The 23,633-nt window shown below is 33.4% G+C and overlaps 1 protein-coding gene across 8 annotated transcripts in view; it reads left to right on the top strand.

Moving 5' to 3' along the window:
- SNTG1 (syntrophin gamma 1) overlaps window positions 1-23,179 on the top strand; it is an 891,115-nt gene extending 867,936 nt beyond the window's left edge. For all 8 annotated transcript variants that reach the window (XM_050801928.1, XM_050801925.1, XM_050801927.1 and 5 more), the window contains one exon: window positions 19,444-23,179. In XM_050801928.1, the coding sequence (XP_050657885.1) occupies window positions 19,444-19,602 (159 nt within the window). In that variant the 3' untranslated portion in view covers window positions 19,603-23,179. The remainder of the gene's footprint in view (window positions 1-19,443) is intronic.
- Window positions 23,180-23,633: the final 454 nt, after the last annotated feature.

Below are 23,633 nucleotides of genomic sequence, written 5' to 3'. Positions count from 1 at the left end.
ACAATAGATGACCAAGAAGCTAAATAGACAAAAATAATCTGTTTCCTATCAGTGAAACAGATAGGAAAACAACAACAACAAACTGCAACAGCATCAGACTCTTGGGAAGAATGAGAATCTGATTTCCAAGAATATTCTTTGAATTACCAGTTTTAAACAAAAATTATGTGACATTGAAAAAATTCTCAAAATTGTGGCTTTTCTGTAAGAAAATAGACTCAATAGAAGCTTTCTCTGAGGAAAACCATCTGGGGCACTTACTAGTAAAATAATTTAAATTGCGAATTACAAATATATTAAGTGGTCTAAACAAAGCTATGCCCAAAGAATTAATGTTTGACCAAATAGAAAATGTTAGGAAAGATAGAAGTAATGAAAAGAATCAAATAAAATTCTTCAGTTGAAAAGTACAATTACTGAAATTTTAAAAATTCTTAGATGAACTGAACAAAATATTTGAGTTTATGAAGAAAGATTAAGAGAGTATTAAGAGTTCACTATATCTCAATGTCAATAGGGCAACTGAGATTATCCAGTCTAAGGAATAACAAAAACATAAATGAAGAAAAATAGCAGAGTCTCAGAAGTCTCTATGGCCACGTAAGTTATACTGTCATATATGTAAAGGGAATACCAAGAAAACAAGGAGAGACAGGGATAGAAACAATATTTTAAGAAATAACAGCTGAAAACTTCTCAAATTTAATATTACTATACATATTTGAAGAGCTCAATGAACTCCATGTAGAATAAAAACAAAGACGTACAATTATCATGGTTGACCAGCAAAAGGCCAAAGAATCTTGAAAACAGCAAAAGAAAAATGACTCACAACATGCAAATAATCATTAATAAGAATAAGAGCTCATTTTTATAGTAAACTGTGAAAGTTAGAAGGTAATAGAATAACACATTTAAGTGCTGAAACAAAAAGGGTGTCATTTAAGAGGTTCTTATTCAGCGAAACTCACCTTCCAAAATGGAGGAGAATTAAATCATTATTACATATAAAAAAAAAAGAAGAACATTTGCCGCTAGTAAATATACACTACAGAAAATAATTTTTAGATAATAACTTGAATACACACTTAGAAATAATAAAAACACTGTTAAAGGTAATACATAATTCAATATAAGTGACAGTATAAATGCATTTTTATTGGTGTTATACTTCTAACTGATTTAAAAGAAAAATTCATAAAATGATAATTATATCACTGTGTCTTTCAGCTTGTAATGTATAAAGATGTAAAGCGTATGACAATAATAACACAAAGAAGTGGGGGGAACAGAGTTTTATAGAAGCAAATTTTTGAGCACTATTGATACTGTCATTATTCTGAACTAGAATATTTTAAAATATTATTATATCCCTCCAAATAACTAATAAAATAACTAATGATAAAAATAGGAGAATTAAAATTATATCTATATAGTATATATTTATATATAATTTATATGAAAGTATATACATATACACATGTACATTTATAGTGGTATAACACCCAAAATAAAAATAGTAATGGAAAATTAAAGGAATAAAAATAAAAATTTATGATGTAAAGTGAATATAAATGTCACCATATCTATAATTGCATTAAAAGCAAATATATTAAACATTCCAACGGAAGGCAGAGATTAACATAATAAATTTCCTTAAATGATGTAACTATATTATGCTCTCATGAGAAATAGTTTAAATTTTTTAATTGAAAAGTACTCTAGTATATATATGACTACAATCAAGATATTGCCAATGAAACAGTCAAAGCAGAACACCTGCACCCTGACCCTGTTTTGTTTTTATCGTTATTCAGTTCAATGTATTCTTTTATTTCTTTTGAGACTTTTTTGTATGTAATGGATTATTTATAATTCTGTGGCTTCATTTTCAAGTGTCAGAAATTGTTTTTGTTTGCTTTCTGTTACTGATTCTTCTGTGGTCAGAAAACACACCTTCTATGATTTAATTATTTTAAATGTATTGAGATTTGTTCTATGCCCCCAGTATGGTCAAGTTTCTACAGAAACTTGCAAATAATGTATATTCTATTTGTGTTGTCCAAAAGTTCTAAAAATGTTAGTTTGATCTTGTCATTTGATGGTGTTTTCTAATTCTTCTATATTCCTGCTGACGTTCTGTTTTACTCTTTACCAATTGTTAAGAGGATGTTGAAGTCTTCGATGTAATTGTGTATTTATCTATTTCACCTTTCAATTCTATCAGTTTCTGCTTTACATAGTTTGCATCTAAGTTATTTGATGCATACATATTTAGAGTTGATATGTTTTTCTTATAGATTTATACTTTTATTATTAATTAATTTGTCTTATTTTGTCCCATAATTTTCTTTACTTTGAAGTTTAGCTCATCTAATGCTAATAGAGTCACTAGTCACTTTTCTTCATAAAAATATGCATGATATATCTTTTATCAGTCTTTTACTTTAAATATAACTGTATCATTATATTTAAAGTGAGCTTGTAGATAGCATATATTTGGGTCATGTTTTTTAATCTATTCTGCCAATATCTGTGTATTGATTGGTATATTTAGATAATTTACTTTCATTTTAATTATTGATGTGCTGACATACTTATCATTATATATTTGAATTTTGTTCTTTTTTCCATTTTTCTGTTTTAATTTTTCTGCCTTCATGTGCCTTTTTTGAACATATTGTTTTAGAAATCAATTTCATCCACAACGTTTTTGAGTGTACTTTAACATATACTGTTTTTAGTGGTTACTCTCAGGGTTACATTTTGTATATATCTTCATATTCTAGTGAAATCAACATCTTATCAGTTAGGTGTAGAAACTTTAACATATTATGTCTCTTTACCTACTTTATATTTTACATTTTATAATATATAATATATTATAGTTTATAATATTTATATATTATATTTAAGCATATATTAACATATAATATTTATTATAAATATAGTTTATATTTATAATATATAAATATATTATGTTTTATATTTCATATTTTATACTGTTCTTTATATAATATTTTAAAATATTTTATTTACATATAATAAGAACCAAATCAGACAATGTTACAATTTTTGTTTCAATGCCCAAGTATAAATTAGAAAACTCAAAAGCAGAAATAAAATATTTATCAATCACTTTTCTTACCATATTCTTTCTTTCTTCCTAAGTTCCAAGATAGCTTCTTTAATTATTTTCTCTTTTTGTCCTTTTTAAGCCATGTTTTTAGGATAGGTCTTATTATAAGTTTACTTTGTTTATCTTTAGCTGAGAATGTCTTCATTTTCCCTTGATTTCTGAAACACTGTTTTGATGGATATAGGATTCAGGATTGACAGTTGTTTTCTTTCAGCAGTTGAAAAATCTTGTGCCACTTCCTTCTGACTGTATGATTTCTGATGAGAAATTCTCTGTCATTTGACTTGTGTTCTCCTATAGGTAAGGTTTTATTTCTCTCTTGCTGCTCTCAAGACTTTTTGCTGTCTAGTTTTCAGAAGTTGACTATGATGTGTGTTGGCAAGGATTTCTTTGAGTTTATCCTCTTTGTGTTTCACTTAGTCTCTTAAATCTAAAGAATTTAGTCTTTCACCAATTTCAATGAATTTTCCGCTATAATTTCTTTCAATATTTTGCAGTTCCTTAATTTTTCTCCTCATTTTTTGGACTCTGAAGACATGAATAGTACATATATATATTTGTTTTAGTCTCACAGTTCATTGAATAGTCTTTCCTTTTTTCAATCTTTCTTATACCGTTTATTCTAGCTGGTTAATTTTCACAATTCTTTTATCCAGTTCACTGATTCTTCTGTTCTCTTCTTTCTGCTGTTGAGCCATCTATTCAGTTTTTTTATTTCTGTTATTATATTTATCAGTTCTAAATTTTTTTTAATTTGTTTATTATTATTATACTTTAAGTTGTAGGGTACATGTGCATAACGTGCAGGTTTGTTACATATGTATACTTGTGCCATGTTGCTGTGCTGCACCCATCAACTCGTCATTTACATCAGGTATAACTCCCAATGCAATACCTCCCCCCTCACCCCTCCCCATGATAGGCCCCGGTGTGTGATGTTCCCCTTCCTGAGTCCAAGTGATCTCATTGTTCAGTTCCCACCTATGAGTGAGAACATGCGGTGTTTGGTTTTCTGTTATTGCGATAGTTTGCTAAGAATGATGGTTTCCAGCTGCATCCATGTCCCTACAAAGGACACAAACTCATCCTTTTTTATGGCTGCATAGTATTCCATGGTGTATATGTGCCACATTTTCTTAATCTAATCTGTCACTGATGGACATTTGGGTTGGTTCCAAGTCTTTGCTATTGTGAATAGTGCCGCAATAAACATACGTGTGCATGTGTCTTTATAGCAGCATAATTTATAATCCTTTGGGTATATACCCAGTAATGGGATGGCTGGGTCATATGGTACATCTAGTTCTAGATCCTTGAGGAATCGCCATACTGTTTTCCATAATGGTTGAACTAGTTTACAATCCCACCAACAGTGTAAAAGTGTTCCTATTTCTCCACATCCTCTCTGGCACCTGTTGTTTCCTGACTTTTTAATGATCGCCATTCTAACTGGTGTGAGATGGTATTTCATTGTGGTTTTGATTTGCATTTCTCTGATGGCCAGTGATGATGAGCATTTTTTCATGTGTCTGTTGGCTGTATGAATGTCTTCTTTTGAGAAATGTCTGTTCATATCCTTTGCCCACTTTTTGATGGGGTTGGTTTGTTTTTTTCTTGTAAATTTGTTTGAGTTCTTTGTAGGTTCTGGATATTAGCCCTTTTTCAGATGAGTAGATTGCAAAATTTTCCTCCCATTCTGTAGGTTGCCTGTTCACTCTGATGGTAGTTTCTTTTGCTGTGCAGAAGCTCTTTAGTTTAATGAGATCCCATTTGTCAATTTTGGCTTTTGCTGCCGTTGCTTTTGGTGTTTTAGACATGAAGTCTTTGCCCATGCCTATGTCCTGGATGGTACTACCTAGGTTTTCCTCTAGGATTTTTATGCTATTAGGTCTAACATTTAAGTCTCTAATCCATCTTGAATTAATTTTCGTATAAGGAGTAAGGAAAGGATCCAATTTCAGCTTTCTACTTATGGCTAGCCAATTTTCCCAGCACCATTTATTAAATAGGGAATCCTTTCCCCATTTCTTGTTTCTCTCAGGTTTGTCAAAGATCAGATGGCTGTAGATGTGTGGTATTATTTCTGAGGACTCTGTTCTGTTCCATTGGTCTATATCTCTGTTTTGGTACCAGTACCATGCTGTTTTGGTTACTGTAGCCTTGTAGTATAGTTTGAAGTCAGGTAGTGTGATGCCTCCAGCTTTGTTCTTTTGACTTAGGATTGTCTTGGAGATGCGGGCTCTTTTTTGGTTCCATATGAACTTTAAAGCAGTTTTTTCCAATTCTGTGAAGAAACTCATTGGTAGCTTGATGGGGATGGCATTGAATCTATAAATAACCTTGGGCAGTATGGCCATTTTAATGATATTGATTCTTCCTATCCATGAGCATGGTATGTTCTTCCATTTGTTTGTGTCCTCTTTTATTTCACTGAGCAGTGGTTTGTAGTTCTCCTTGAAGAGGTCCTTCACATCCCTTGTAAGTTGGATTCCTAGGTATTTCATTGTCTTTGAAGCAATTGTGAATGGAAGTTCATTCCTGATTTGGCTCTCTGTTTGTCCTTTACTGGTGTATAAGAATGCTTGTGATTTTTGCACATTAATTTTGTATCCTGAGACTTTGCTGAAGTTGCTTATCAGCTTAAGGACATTTTGGGCTGAGACAATGGGGTTTTCTAAATATACAATCATGTCATCTGCAGTTCTAAAATTTTTATTTTATTCTTTTTTATGTCTTTTATTTCTTCCTAGAATTTCTGTTTCTTTTCTGAGACTTTCTACACTTTCATTTGTTGTAAGCATGGTGATAATCACTTATTGGAACAATTTTGTGACTGCTTTAAAATATTTGTCAACTGATTCTAAAATCTATGTCATCTCACTGCTGGCATCTTTTGAATTTTTTTCCATTCAATTTGAGTTTTCACTGGTTCGTGGTATGATGAGTGATCTTCTATTGGAATTAAACATTTTTGTTATTTAGTTATGAGATTCCAAATCTTACTTAAACATTATGTTTTATGCAATTTCCATTGATACAGCTTTATCAAGGTAATGGAGAGTGCCATGTTGCTCCTGCCAGGTAGTTGTAGAATTTCAGGTTTACTACTTTACCTCCATTGGGAGTTGAACAGTGGGCTCTTCACAACTACTGTAAAAGAGTAGGAGATCCAGTTCCCCAGTAGGCTTTCACTGATCCCACCCTGAGTAGGGTGGGTTGATTTATCTCACTAATATTTACCTTTAAAGTTTCCTTATGTTTGTTTTACATATAATATGCAAAGAATTCAGTCCTACTTAGTGGGAGTAAAAGGGACAGATATGTCTACTCCATCTTCCTAGAAGTAGAATTATCCAAGCTTTACAGCTAAACACACATGTAGGTTGCAAATAAAAGGATACAAAAACATATATCTTGCATACAATAATGAGAAAAGAACTTGAGTAACTATAGTAATTTTACACAAAAGGTTTTAAGTCAAAAATTGTTTCAAGATACTAAAAAGGGCATTTTTTAGTGAAAAATGAATCAGTTTTTCAAGGAGATATAACAATTATAAGCATATTTGTGATAATGACAGAGTTCCAAAATTTATGGAACAAATGAGGTGAAATCAAAGAGAAAATGGAAAGTACCACCAGTTAGTTATAGACTTCAATACACCATTTTAACTAGTGGATAGAACAATGAGGCAGAAAAGTAACAGGATATTGACTTGGTCAGCATGGTAAACAACCAGATATGCTGACCTGTTTAGACTCTCCACCCTATTACAGAAGAACACACATTTTTAACCAGAATACAAGCAACATTATCTAAGACCACGTATATGTCAGGTTATAAATCAAGCCTCACTACATTTAAAACAGTTAAAATGATACAAATTATGTTCTATGAACACAGTGGAATACAATTAGAAATGAATAAGAAAAGAACAATTGAAACATATACAAACATGAGGATACTAAAAACAAATTCCTAAATAACCAATGGGTCAAAAGGAAAATCACAGTGAAATTATAAATTATTGGGAGATAAATAACAATGAAATCTCATCATCCTAAAACTTATGCTATGCAGCTATAGTTTGTTTAGAGAAAAATTTTAACTTCAAATGTTATATTAAATAATAAAAGACTTAAATATCTAATCTTTCTCAATCAGAAACTAGAGAAAACAGCAAAGTAAACACAAAGAAAGCAGGAAGGAGAACAATTATAAATTTAGACCAGAAATAAAAAGAGAATACATAAACAATTAAAGAAATTAGAAAACCTCAAATTTACACTTTTAAAAGGTTAGCAAGAATGACAAAACTTTAACTAGATAACCAGTGAGAGAGAAGGTTCATTTTTTTAATCAGAAATAAAAGAAAGTATATTTTAGATATTAAAAAGAAAAACATAACTATAAATAATTGCTAAAGATTTACATAATTAATTGAAGTGTGTAAACTCCGAGAATAACACCAACCAATGAAACTGACCCAAAGAGGAATAAATAATTAGAATATACCTAAAAGAAGGAAAGGTATTTAAATGGTATTTTTAAAACACCTGCCACAAGAAAAAGCCCCAAATCAAGAGGTTTCTCTGATGAACTCCACTAAACAATGAAAAAACAATTATTACCAATCTTTCACAATATTTTCAAAATACAGAAAAAGAGGAAACACTCCCCTGCTTATTTGAGTTTCAAATTGGCTTCATAGCAAAACCAAAACCATCAGATGAGAAGAAAGCCATAGATTAATATCTCTAATGGGGGTAGATGAAGCAATCTTTAACACAATTCTTGCAAACCAAATCCAGCAACAATCAAAAATTATTATACACCATGATCACTTGATATATATTCTGGAATGTATGATATATATATATATGTGTGTGTGTGTGTGTGTGTGTGTGTGTGTGTGTGTCTTAAAATAAATAATGCAAAATACCATATTAATTGAATAAAGGACAAAAATACATAATCATTGTAATGGATTCAAAAATAAGAAAAAAATACCATTTCATAACAAGTATATTGAGGACAACTAAGTATAGAAAGAATGTATGTGTTCCCCCTACAATCAGGAATAAGAAAATGATGTATGCTCTCTCCATTTTCATCAACCTTGTGTTGGAATTTCTAGTCAAGGCTAGATGATACAAACTTAAATATAAAAAATGTTCACGAATTCACTAAGAAAACTGTTAGTGCTAACTAGTAAATGACTTCTGCAAGGTTGCAGCATATAATCCCAATGTACAAAAATCAGATGTATTTTTATATGATAGCAGTGGATTAGAGTAGCTAAAATTAAGAAAAAAAAATCATAATAGCATCAAAAAAATTCTAAGGAATATATTTAACCAAAAAGGTGGAAATATTGTGTACTGAAAACTACAAAGCATGGAAAGAATTTCAAGAAGATTTAAATAAGGGGAGCTACATCTCATGTGCATAAATTAGAAGACTTTATATTTTTAATATGAAAATATTCCAAAATTAATATGCAGATTTAAGAAATCTCCATTAAAATGCCAACTACCTTTTATTCAGAAATGGACAAGCTGATCTTGAATGTATATGTAATCCAGTATAGCCAAAATAATATTGGCAAATAAGTTGGAAAGGACCCACAGTTCCATATTTCAGAACACTACAAGGCTATGGTCACCATGGCTTTGTGGTATTGTCATAAGAATGGACATATAGAACACTGAAATACAATTGAGAGTCTAGAAATGAACCTTACTTATTGTTAACTGTCTTCTGCCATGCTTTTCAACACAATAGAATGTGGAAAGGAACAGGTTTTTCAATAAACAGTGCTGGTCATCTAATCCAAAAAGTTAAGTTGGGTCCTTTCCTCACACCATAAACAAACAAACAAAAAATACTTAAAAATGAAACATGGAAATATATCTAAGAGCTAAAACTGTAAACCCATCTGAAGAAAACATGGGATTAAATTTTTGTAACCTTGGGTTTGACAATTGTGCTTACATTTCACACCAAAAGCACAAGTATCAAAGGGGAAAAGCACAAGAATCAAAGGAGAAAAAATAGACAAATTTGACTTTTTCAAAATTTAAAGCACTTCTGCTGAGTAATAATATAAAAAAGGTGAAATACAACTTACAGATTGGCAGAAACATTTTCAAATCATTTATCTGTTAAGGAGACTGTATGCAAATATATAAAAGATTTTTAGAATTTGAAATAGAAACATAAATACCCCAAATAAAAACTGACAAAGGATTCAAATTGACATTTTTCCAGAGAAGATATTCAAATTGCCAATAAGCACAAGAAATGAGGCTCAAATCATTAGTCATCAAAATGCAAATCAAAACCACAGTAAAATACAGCTTCTCATTCTATAGGATGGCTATAATTATTTAAAAAGAAGAAACTAGACAATAATGATGATTAGTGAGGATGTAGAGAAACTGGAGCGCTCATCTTTTGCTAGTGAGAATGTAAAATGTGGTAACTCATTTAGACAAAATTTCCACGTTTTCTGAAAAAGTGCAAGTTGAAGTTGTCATATGACCCAGCAATTCCACTTCTAGGTATATTCAAGAGCAAATAGAAGATATTCCCAAACACACAAAAAAGAAACTGTACACAGATGTTCACAGCAGCATTATCCACAAAAATGTCAAAAGTAGAAACAACCCAAATGTTCAACAGGTGATGGATGGGAAGGAAGAGATATGTCCACATCAGGAAATATTCATCAATGAAGAGAAAAGAAGAACTATCTATGCTACAACATGGGTGCACCTTGAAAATAGTGTGTTAAGTGAATGCAGACAATAGCAAATATCTTATATGTATGATGTTATTTATATGAGATGTCCACAAAAAGCAAACCAATAGAAAGACAAAAAATAATAATAATAATGCTTATCAGAAGCTGAAGAGAGAGGAAATGACGAGTGACTTGTACTGGGTACAGGATATATTTTTTGGAGCAATAAAAATGTTCTAAAATTTGATGATGATACTTGTACAACTGTGAATATTATAAAATCCACTGAATTGCATGGTTTAAACAGTTGAGTATCATAGTATGTGAACTATATCTCCCTAAGGTTGCTGCAGCAAAAAGTGAATGACACATAAAGGAGATGTCAAACCAGGAAACATATTCACTTACACAATAATGACATAAACAAATCTGACCATAATGGCTTTAGCAATAGATAAACCTTCTATGAATAATGATGGAGAGATTTGTTTTTCTCTAATGACTGCAAGGGCATGAAGAATATTAGAGTTAAATCTGGCCTTGAAAAAGGGATGACAATCACAGTAGAAATGAAAAAGAAATCAAGAGCCATAATGGAAACATGATAATGCTATTAAGCAAGAGATTTACAAAATGTAAGTTTTCAGCAGTTTAATATTTTTTTGTCCTCACATTTTAGAAGACTTACTTCAGTTATGGTTTAATGATCTATTGAATGTTGCATGATCATTTTACTGTGGGAAACGTATGCAAATGTAGATGGTGACTTAGTTGGCTCTCAGGGGTGATCAGAGGACTCAAGAGTTATTGACCGACGGGGGAGGCACCCCCAAGATGGACCAATAGGAACAGCTCCAGCCTCCAGCTCTCAGCGTGAGTGACACACAAGATGGGTGATTTCTGCATTTTCAACTGAGGTACCAGGTTCATCTCACTGGGGAGTGCTGGACAATCGGTGCTGGTCAGCTGGTGCAGCCCGACCAGCGAGAGCTGAAGCAGGGTGAGGCATCGCCTCACCTGGGAAGTGCAAAGGGGAAGGGAATCCCTTTTCCTAGCCAAGGGAAACTGAGACACACAACACCTGGAAAATCGGGTAACTCCCACCCTACTACTGCACTTTACCAAGGGTTTTAGCAAATGGCACACCAGGAGATTATATCCCACACCTGGCCTGGAGGTCCCACACCCTCAGAGCCTCCCGCATTGCCAGCACAGCAGTCTGAGATCTAACTGTAAGGCAGCAACAAGGCTGGGGGAGGGGCACCCACCATTGCTGAGGCTTAAGTGGGTAAACAAAGCCACCGGGAAGCTCGAATTGGGTGGAGCCCATCGCAGCTCAAGGAGACTGGCCTGCCTCTGTAGACTCCTCCTCTGGGGACAGGGCATAGCTAAACAAAAAGCAACAGAAACCTCAGCACAGGTAAATGTCCCTGTCTGATAGCTTTGAAGAGAGCAGTGGATCTTCCAGCATGGAGGTTGAGATCTGAGAACAGACAGACTGCCTGCTCAAGTGGGTCCTTGACCCCTGAGTAGCCTAACTGGAAGATATACCCAACTAGGTGCAGACCGACACCTCACACGGCAGGGTACACCCCTGAGACGAAGCTTCCAGAGCAAGAATCAGACAGCAACACTTTCTATGCAGCAATATTCTATCTTCTGCGGCCTCCACTGCTGATACCCCAGCAAACAGGGTCTAGAGTGGAACTCAACCAAACTCCAGCAGACCTACAGCTAAGGGTCCTGACTGTTAGAAGGAAAACTAACAAGCAGAAAGGACACCCACACCAAAACCCCATCAGTATGTCACCATCATCAAAGACCAAAGGCAGATAAAACTGCAAAGATGGGGAAAAAGCAGTGCAGAAAAGCTGGAAATTCAAAAAATCAGAGTGCAACTCCCCCTCCAAAGGAAAGCAGCTCATCGCCAGCAATGGAACAAAGCTGGATAGAGAATGACTTTAATGAGTTGAGAGAAGAAGGCCCCAATTGATCAAACTTCTCAGAGCTAAAGGATGAACTACATAACCAGTGCAAAGAAACTAAAAACCTTAAAAAAAGAATGGATGAATGGATAACTAGAATAATCAATGCAGGAAGACCTTAAAAGAACTGATAGAGATGAAAACCATAATATGAGAAATACGTGACAAATGAAAAAGCTTCAGTAACCGACTTCATCAACTGGAAGAAAGAGTATGAGTGATTGAAGATCAAATGAATGAAATGAAGTGAGAAGAGAAGTGTGGAGAAAAAAAGAGTTAAAAGACATGAACAAAGCCTCCAAGAAGTATGGGATTATGTGAAAAGACCAAATCTATGTCTGATTGATGTGCCTGAAAGTGATGGGGAAAATGGAACCAAGTTGGAAACCACTCTGCAGGATATCATCCAGGAGAATTTCCCCAACCTAGTAAGGCAGGCCAACATCCAAATTCAGGAAATATAGAGAGCGCCACAAAGATACTCCTAGAGAAGAACAAATCCATGACACATAATTGTCAGATTCACCAAAGTTGAAATGAAGGAAAAAATGTTAAGGGCAGCCAGAGAGAAAGGTCAGGTTACACACAAAGGGAAGCCCATCAGACTAACAGGAGATCACTGGCAGAAACTCTCCAAGCCAGAAGAGAGTGGGGGCCAATATTCAACATTCTTAAAGAAAAGAATTTTAAACCCAGAATTTCATACCCAACCAAACTAAATTTCATAAGTGAAGGAGAAATAAAATCCTTTACAGACAAGCAAATACTTAGAGATTTTGTCACCAGCAGGCCTGCCCTACAAGAGATCCTGAAGGAAGCACTAAACAAGGAAAGGAACAACAGGTACCAGCCATTGCAAAAACATGTCAAAATGTAAAGTCCATTGATGCTAAGAAGAAACTGCATCAACTAGCAAGCAAAATAACCAGCTAATATCATAATGACAGGATCAAGTTCACACATAACAATATTAACCTTCAATGTAAATGGACTAGGTGGTCCAATTAAAAGACACAAACTGACAAATTGGATAAAGAGTCAAGACCCATCAGTTTGCTGTATTCGGGAGACCCACCTCACATGCAGAGACATAGGCTCAAAATAAAGGGATGGAAGAAGATCTACCAAGCAAATGCAAAACAAAAAAAAGAGGGGTTGCAATCCTAGTCTCTGATAAAACAGACTTTAAACCATCAAAGATCAAAAGAGACAAAGAAGGCCATTACGTAATGGTAAAGGGATCAATTCAACAGGAAGAGCTAACTATCCTAAATGTATATGCGCCCAATACAGGAGCACCCAGATTCATAAAGCAAGTCCTTAGAGACTTACAAAGAGACTTAGACTCCCATACAATAATAATGGGAGACTTCAACACCCCATTGTCAACATTAGACAGATCTACGAGACAGAAAATTAACAAGGATATCCAGGAATTGAACTCATCTCTGCAGCAAGCAGACCTAATAGACATCTACAGAACTCTCCACCCCTCCTTAAGCTGATAAGCAACTTCAGCAAAGTCTCAGGATACGACATCAAAGTGCAAAAAATACAAGCATTCTTATACACTAGTAACAGACAAATAGAGAGTCAAATCATGAATGAACTCCCATTCACAATTGCTTCAAAGAGAATAAAATACCTAGGAATCCAACTTACAAGGGATGTAAAGGACCTCTTCAAGGAGAACTACAAACCACTGCTCAGTGAAATAAAAGAGGACACAAACAAATGGAAGAACATACCATGCTCATGGATAGGAAGAATCAATATTGTGAAAATGACCATATTGCCCAAGGTAATTTACAGATTCAATGCCATCCCCATCAAGCTACCAATGAGTTTCTTCACAGAATTGGAAAAAACTGCTTTAAAGTTCATATGGAACCAAAAAAGAGCCCGCATCTCCAAGACAATCCTAAGTCAAAAGGACAAAGCTGGAGGCATCACACTACCTGATTTCAAACTATACTACAAGGCTACAGTAACCAAAACATCATGGTACTGTTACCAAAACAGAGATATAGACCAATGGAACAGAACAGAGTCCTCAGAAATAATACCACACATCTACAGCCATGTGATCTTTGACAAACCTCAGAAAAACAAGAAATGGGGAAAGGATTCCCTATTTAATAAATGGTGCTGAGAAAATTGGCTAGCCATAAGTAGAAAACTGAAGCTGGATCCTTTCCTTACTTCTTATAAGAAAATTAATTCAAGATGGATTAGAGACTTAAATGTTAGATTTAAAACCATAAAAACCCTAGAAGAAAACCCAGGTAATACTATTCAGGACACAGGCATGGGCAAGGACTTCATGTCAAACACCAAAAGCAACAGCAACAAAAGCCAAAATTGACAAATGGGATCTAATTAAACTAAAGAGCTTCTGCACAGCCAAAGAAACTACCATCAGAGTGAACAGGCCATCCACAGAATGGGAGAAAATTTTTGCAATCTACTCATCTGACAAAGGGCTAATATCCAGAACCTACAAAGAACTCAATCAAATTTACAAGAAAAAAAAAAAAAAAAAAAAAAACCCCTTCAAAAAGTGGGCAATGGATATGAACAGACACTTCTCAAAAGAAGACATTCATACAGCCAACAGACACATGAAAGAATGCTCATCATCACTCGCCATCAGAGAAATGCAAATCAAAACCACGATGAGATACCATCTCACACCAGTTAGAATGGCAATCATTAAAAAATCCGGAAACAACAGGTGCTGGAGAGGATGTAGAGAAATAAGAACACTTTTACACTGTTGGTGGGACTGTAAACTAGTTCAACCATTGTGGAAATCAGTGTGGTGATTCCTCAAGGATCTAGAACTAGAAATGCCATTTGACTCAGCCATCCCATTACTGGGGATATAACCAAAGGATTATAAGTCATGCTGCTATAAAGACACATGCACACGTATATTTATTGCGGCACTATTCACGATAGCAAAGACTTGGAATCAACCCAAATGTCCATCAGTGACAGACTGGAGTAAGAACATGTGGCACATATACACCATGGAATACTATGCAGCCATAAAAAAAGGATGAGTTCGTGTAGTGACATGGATGCAGCTTGAAACCATCATTCTCAGCAAACTATCGCAAGAACAGAAAACCAAACACTACATGTTCTCACTCATAGGTGGGAATTGAACAATGAGATCACTTGGACACCGGAAGGGGAGCACCACACACCGGGTCCTATTGTGGGGAGGGGTAGGGGGGAGGGATAACATTAGGAGATATACCTAATGTAAATGACGAGTTAATGGGTGCAGCACACCAACAAGGCACATGTATACATATGTAACAAACCTGCACTTTGTGTACATGCACCCTAGAACTTAAAGTATAATAATTAAAAAAAAAGGATTATTGACCCACTTATGCCTAACGTTCTATTACTGAAATGCTAAGCTAGTGGAGTTATTTATATTCTGCTTCTCAAGGTCATCACCAAGGTCTGATTGCAAAAATTCAAAAAATTGCAGTCTCAGGCATAAATGAGTTAAAAACTTTTAAGGAGCAAGCAGAATGAGGAAGATAAATTCCAGATTGTGTGCCTAAAATAACACCTATAAATTAGTGTTTATCCAAATTCTCAACACTTCCTGCTTTATCCTGTCAGCATATGACTTTGCTTTGTATCCCACTTAAAACACAGAATGAATGAAAGCTACACACCGCCAAATCTACCCTCCTTCCTTGAGTTGTGCCCATATACTGTGCTTTACCTCCTGCCGCTTCAGATCAATTGTCCAGGTTTCCATCCATGTCCAGCCTCTCTACTTTTGCACCAGATCTCACCCTTCTCAAGAGTACAGTTTCTACAATTGTCCTCAGATTTGAGAGCTCAACTATTTCGTGCCAGCAATTCAACAAATATGTACTAATTTCATAAACCTTGGAAAAACATTCTTGATTTCCTACTGATATATTCCTATGCCCCTTTTTAAAAGGAAAAGAAGGATTTCTTCTTCAAAGAGAAGCTGCCTGTGGTAGACTTACCTGTAGTAACTCTAACACCTTCAAACCCAAGCTCTCATTAAGTCATTCCTGTGAAGCTTTTGTTTCCACTTCTCCACAAAAGGACTCTTGTAAAGAATTAAAATGGCCTCTGTGTTGCTAAATTCAATGGTCGATTTTCAGCTGTCATTTTACAAGACTCCTGGTTTTTACTCTCACTTTCTTCACAACTACAGCTATTCCTTCTTTGCTGGTTCTTCTCCATCTTTCTTACATTTTTATACTGTGGAATCGCAGGGATGAGTACTCAGTCATTTTTTCTACCTATCCTGCACACCTTGATCTCCTCATCCAGACCACAGTGTTTTACCTACCATCTATGTGCTGACAGAAGCTGAACTTCTATTCTAAACTCTAATTGTTCCCTTAGATCCACACTAATATATGCAGTTCTCCACGTATCACCTGTATATCTAATATGCGTTCAGATGCATCATGCCCGAAACCAAAATCTTGATCTCTACTTCCAAACCTGCTTTTCCCACAATTCCTCCATTTGCAGAGCAACACTTTTTTTCCAGTCATTGAAAACTACTTCCAAATTCAAACCATTTCCATATAGAAACTTTGTAACTTCTCCTCCTTCTTTCAATTCAATTATCATAAAGCTTATTCTCAATAGTCTAACCAGAATCATCATTTTCTGAGTTATGTCAATGCTTGTCACTCATCTGCTCAAAAATTTCCCATGGTTTCCCATGTCGCTCATAGTAAAACTCATAAAGGCTCATGCAGCGTACTAAGTGTATTCTTTGATCTCATTGTCTGCTAAGTACTCCTTAATTCATTCCATTTCAGACAAAACAGCCCTTGCTTTTCTTCAGACTCTCCTGGAACATCCCTACCTCTGGGCCTTTAAAATTATAATTCTTGTGTCTGGAATATTTCCCCACAAACATGGAAATGGTTCACTCCTTTGTCCCTTTCAAGTTCCATATACAAGGCAACATGAATTTTCCTTTCCCACGGCCCCTTGAGTAGTCTTTGCTGTCTCCTCCACTTTATTTCTTGATTGTAACTGTCATATTCTGGTATATTATCCTTAATTTATTTATGCCCTTAGTCACATTTTGTCTCCTGTCACTGGAATGTAAGTCCCATCAGGACTGTTTTGTTTCTTTGTTTGTTTTTGTCTGCTTTATTCACTGCTATATTTTAACAACAAAAAAGAGTAGATGCATAGGAAGGACTTGGTATTTTATTGAATGGATGACTCTTTACAGTTTTGAAGATAGCTTATATTCAGTGATATCTGAGGGATCATGACAATCATAAGACTTTTTTTTTTTACAAGGGAAACTTGTAAGTCTGTAACTTGGCGGAAGCTGTCGGTGGATGGATAGATAGATGCTCATCATCAGTGGATGTTTGATAGGTGGTAAGAATGCAGGTCTAGTACTCACAGAAGAAATTAGTAAATGAGCAGTGTGAGTTTACATAAGAGGAATCGTTGACACCCTAGGAGTGGAAATGGTTGCCAAGGCTGATCACTGAGAAAGAGGAAAGATGTGTGGGTATTGGAATGAAAAGCCAAACTTGGATCCAACTTGGTCTCCTGCTTTCTCTTCTAATCACCGGCTATTATTTCCTGTCTATCACTCCTTCAAAATGGGTATAAAAAGGTTAAACTGTCAATCTATATCAAATTATTGACAAATAATTGACAAAGTGGTAATAATTGAAAATTTTCATTTTTCTAAAGATGCCTGGATACTTAGATATTTAAGGGTTGTTTATTTTGGGTAAACCAAAATATAACCTCTATTTTAATAAAGAGGTGGTAGAATTACCTTTAAGAAAAAGCTATTTGCCATACTATTTTTACCCATTTGTAACACTCAACAATATTCTCCTCCTTACCAAGAGTGAATTGCTTATTTTTGTTGTTGTTGTTTTATTTTTTAACAACACGCAAGAACATTTTACATATTCCCAAAATTTCCAAACCTTTCACATCACGTGGATTTAATTTGGGATAATAGAGAAAGTATTCAAAATTTGTTTGGGAAATAACCTGGCTACACCAAGCATGATGGGGTGAATTGCGGATTTCCAGGATGAGCTAAAGCAAAGAGAACTTGCTTATTTACAAATAACATATGACTAGTGCCAATGAAGTGGATTATTATATAAATAAAGCTTCTAAGATCATTATGATGGAGTTACTAAAAACTTTTTTGGTGGAAACATCTAAGGGAATTAGAATAAATGAATAACCTCTTCTATTCTCTAGAACAAGTTGCTGTTTCACAAAGGAAACTATCAAATATTGAAGTTTTGAAGGGAGCTACTAAGAAAGCATAGCTATTTCTTCTATGTTATAGAGACCCCTGAATATATGTTATGGTTCATTGTACTCCTGTTGCCTGACCTGAGAAAATGCTCCTCAGATGAATTATTTTATTTAAATAGCTGCCTGGTACATGACAGATGTTACAATGTGTCATAATGTATTGAATATTTTGTAACATTTTCCACTGCCACATATAAGTTGTAAACAGTCATGTACATATCAATTATAATTCTATATTCTTTATTACATATATGTAGTGAAACATATAATAAAATAGCAATGAGTTTATCAGAAATTTCAAATGCTTTATTACCATCTAGTTATCCTCCTTGTGATAAGTTAATCGTATTGATTTCATTAGGAACATAAATGTATTAATTTTTCAATCACCTTGGAATTAAAACATGTTTATGTGATTATTGATGGTCTTTAATAAAAATACTAGCAACATCATCTTACTAAATGTATTCTGAGCATTGCTTTATGATTTTATAGCTATTTTGACATAATTATATTTTGAAATAACTTTTTTCTGTTTTCACATATATAGTTTGGTTGCCACTGGTAAATGGGTTACAAATTTCCTTTGGTATTTTAATGGGAAACCTATTTCTAAAAATCCAAAATGAATTAGTGAGCTCTAGTTTATTTATTTTTTTTAGCAAATATGCCCCATACACCATTAAACAGCCAGCCACAATTAAAATTAATACATGAATTATTTTTTGAAAGTGAATCATTTGGATCCTCTGGTTACGAGAGTTCATATCCCCTTACTTCTAGAATTTTTTTATTCAGTTTCTTATGGCAAATATTAACTCATTCTACACAATAATCAAGAATACTTTTAAATTGCTCTAACTCATATTTATCATCTGATGTGTGTATAAAGAGATAAAAATACTTTTAAAAGTACTTCCAAGTTTATATTTAATTATACATTATCAGGAGTAAAATTTTGGCAAAATATATTCATCAATGCTAAAACAACATTCATAGATGATAAGAGTGATTAGTCCTCCCTACCTCTTATCCACCACCATGTATTGAAATAAATTTTCAATACTTATGATGTTTACATGTTGACCAAAAATATCTACATTTGAAATTAGTTTCCATATGATAGGTATCACAGATTCTAGATAAGTGTATTGAAAATTTTTTTAAAATCTAGCTATTATAAATTTTTAAAGACATTAATTTTTTTGTTATCTGACTTGTTTCTCTTTCCCTTTCAGGAGTTGGAATTTTCTAATTTATTTGCTGTTCTTCACTGCATTCATTCCTTCTTTGCTGCCAAGGTAGCTTGTTTGGACCCTCTATTTTTAGGCAATCAAGCTACTGTTTCTGCTGCTGCCAGCTCTGCTACCACGAGCAAAGCAAAGTATACAACTTGACGTACTGAGCTCTGCATTGACACGCACCATGACTATATAAGCAGGACACATTTACTCATCATTTAGACCCTAGAGAAACCATAACATCACCAAGTGGCAGTGGAGGCAAATCGAAATTTTGGCAGAAAAAAGAAGGTCATGTGGAACCTCAAAAACACTTCCATTCTGGATGACATCTGTGAAACATACTATATGAAAAGTTCAGTTGCTTTGTGCCAGTAAGTATATTGCTTTCACCAAAAGTGGAGACAAAAATGAATTATTTGAAGAAATATGTAAGTAATATAAAAATAGTAAGCTACTTATAAATAAAATACTTATTAAAAGATTACTTCTGTATTTTAGATTATTTTGTATGACTAGTACATGTTGGGCAGAGTCATAAACAAAGCCCTATCATTGTATTATGAGGGACATAAAAGAGTTAAAAACCATAAATCAGCAAGGAGCATGCAAAAAAATCACATCAAAGAAGGATGTACTTTAATTTGCTGATGTAAATTTGCCCTCGTGTTCTCATCCCATGATTTGACACTGGCAGTCCAATTGTTTTTATCTTATTGTAAATATTCCAAAGAACTTCGAAAGGATAATTACTTTGACCCATGATAGATACAAGGTGGAATGGACTATTCTCCCTTCAATCACTGTTACTGAAATGTCTTATTAGCTGCCAACAATCAAGTATGCCAATAATGTATTAATTTAATTATGAGTGATGGAAAATTTCATGAACCTCTCATTTCTTCTTTGGTTTTAAATAGATTTATATTTTACCTAAGAAGATTTATTATCAAATTAAAGTTTCATAAATTTTCAGTGAACCAAAAAACTTTAGTAGATAAAATAATATAAACAAATATGGTGTGAGAAGCAATTCTTTGTAATCTGAAGTCTACTAGCTAATCATGAACTAAAATGTCCCTCTAAAGCAGTCCCAAATCTATTATATATGCTAATTAAATGACATTTTTCCATTTCAGTACTATTTTATTAGAAACAAAGGTGATAGTTAAAGATAAAAGTTAAAAATTTTTATCTTCCCTTTTCATGGAAAGTGATTAAGTAATGTCAACTATGCAGGTTATTTTAGATATTTTGTCCTAAGAATGTAAATGTGGAAGGCTGGGAAATTTGAAAGCCTTAGAGGTGTGCAATTTACTGAGATTCCAGGTATTATACAACTAGTTGTATAATATGGAAAACATTCTCTGTCCTTTAGTACAGCTTTTTTGAGATATTTTTAAAAGTCAACTGTGTATGTAAGAAATAACAAAACAAAACTTTGTTTATTGGTACACATGCTCCCAGGTAAACCAAGTATTACATGTGTCCTTGTGGATATAACCAAGTATCTAATAAATTGATTCAATTTTCTTTTTTTCCAAATATGTTTTTAAAAATCACTCAAGAAGGAAACAAAATGATTTCTATAAAGGACAGATTTATTAATTTTAAAAATTAATATCTAGTTGTTTTTATACTCATTATGATTCATTAATTTATTTTGCATCAGATTAATTTGTAAATACCTAAAATTGAAAAGAAAAAGTGAGGGTTTATAATTGTCCCTGAGAAAATGTTAAACTGAGTCTAACATACCTTGCCCAAAGAACTGTGACAAATTGCAATAAACAGTTTCAATGTAATGTATTTTGACCATAAAACTAAGTACACATTTGTAATTAGTATAGAACTTTAGAATGATTGCACACTATATTGATCAAACACAACAGTCATTGTAAAATTGGAGCCCACCAAAAGCAGGCTTCAGTAGTAGGCCACTTCTGAACTTACGGAGAAAAAGCAGTGGGATACATCCAACTTAGAATTTTCAGCTGTGGCAGGTGGTTCATTGTAGAACTTCTGCTTCCAACCACAGCTGAATCTCAGTGTTCCCCATATTGGGGTTACATGAATGTGTCCACAATCTGGACTGAGGCAATATGACGTGGGCTAATTATCCATAAGCAAAAGAAAAAAGTTTCAATAGTTTACCTACCTGTAATAGAATGATTTAAAAATTGTGAAATTTTGTAAACATTCAATTTCAAAATTTAAAAAATCTATTATTAGCTATATTTTTTTGATATTACGAAAATTTAGTCTATGCTCATGTATGTTATGAAGGAAAAGGTGCACAATTAGATATGTATAAATATATATCTCCTCGGAGAATACACACACATGTACATATGCATATATATATGCATATATGTGTGTATATATATAAATATAGTCAAATGCTGACCATTAATTATATTAAAAGAATATGTTTTGTGTACATACATTTAATATACATTAAATTAAGTTGTAAAATGCAGTTTGATTAAAAACTTATGACAATACCATTGTGATTATTTTTGATACTATTGATAAAAAAACATAAACCGTGATTTTTATTTAACATGATTAGTACAACAGTCAAAAAGTAACAAAATACTATTCTCATTTTCATCAGTTTAACAATTAGTGTTTAATGTTTTCTTTACAATGTGATGATTAGTCATTGGCATTTGTTATATCTTGGACTACTTGAATGAGAAAGCTTAGAAATGAACAAAAACACATATAAATTTATCTCTCTCATATAATTTGGGTTTACATGTATGAGATTTATTCACAAAATCCTAGTTTGTACATTGAGCACATTTTAACAGCAAAACGCTAATGTGTTAACCCCTCCAGTGCCTTGGTGTATGTGAGCATGTATGTGTGATTGGGTGTGTGTCTATGTGTGTATGTGTGAGTGTGTGTGTGTGTGTGTGTTATCATTAAATGGTTCATTATGGTGTACATAACACAAGCTTAATGGGGAATATTGTTATTTAGGTCAGAGAATGAAGTTCAAAGTCATCTGAAAACTGCTAACTACTATAACAATGTCTTTTGCCTGATAAAGAATAACAATTCATCTAAGCTGAAGCATATTACAGAAAGGGCATTTATAATTTGTTATATTGCAACAAGTATTTATTTAAAAAATAATTTAATAGGTAGTGTATGTGTAATGTATACCCCAACACACTTATCCAGCTTTTTTAAAATGGGAGGATAATCAGGTAATTATTTCTTGCCCATATTTCAGACGTGTACCAACTTATAATTTTGAAATCTCTCATAAAGCTGTCCTTCAGCAAGAAAAAGAAAGCAATTACTTGAAAATAAATGTCGAGTCCGTATTAGCCATGCAAGGAGAGAAATGTTCCTTTGGGTTCATTAGTTTATAGATCAACATTTCCCTCATTTACAGTGCTGAAGCTTGATCATGAACTTTGTCTATGTTGAATGCTGGATTTAAGAAAAGCTTGATTTATTACTGAGAAAAATTAATTATCCTAACAATAATTTAGAATTACTGCTAGAAATCAGCAGTGTGGAGAAGCTTTAAAAGTACAAGGATGATCTTGTGCTTAACTTTTTAAGGTAAGTGTAGACGTTTGGATATTAATAAGACACATTTTGCTACTATTAATACTGCTGTGCTTATAATTTCTCCTTAAGAAATTGCTTTATTCATACCTCTAAATTTGTTCTTTATTGTTTATTCTTACTACTGAATACTTTAAAATCATAATGCCACTTATTTGCACATTTGAATTTGCTTTTGCAAATAAAATATTATAAATGTTATATATTTTATATACATTAAAATGTAATGAAAATACCAGAAATATAAAATGTAAATATATTTATTTCATTTTTAATTGTTTTGGTGGATGTTTGTAAAATGTAAATTAATATCTGTGACAAAAATTTGTCACTTCGTTCTTTCAGTTAATTAATGTACTACTAATAAAACCATACTTTTTTAAATGAAGCATACTGAAAAATAAAAACAAATACTTTTTAAAGATTTGGGTTTTCATTTCTTTGGGTTGAATTGTAAGTTTTACATATGTTTAAAACATGATCCTGAGAGATTTAACTTCAATTAAAAGGTTTAAGATATGAACTGTGTATATGTAAGTGCAGACTATGTGGTACATAATCTGTTCTAGTTGACAAATATTTACGAAGAAAAGACATCT

The sequence above is a fragment of the Macaca thibetana genome, chromosome 8, assembly GCF_024542745.1.
Source record: "Macaca thibetana thibetana isolate TM-01 chromosome 8, ASM2454274v1, whole genome shotgun sequence".
NCBI classification, from domain to species: Eukaryota; Metazoa; Chordata; class Mammalia; order Primates; family Cercopithecidae; genus Macaca; species Macaca thibetana.
The sequence above is the reverse complement of the archived record's forward strand: the minus strand, read 5'-3'. Positions and strand labels throughout refer to the sequence as shown.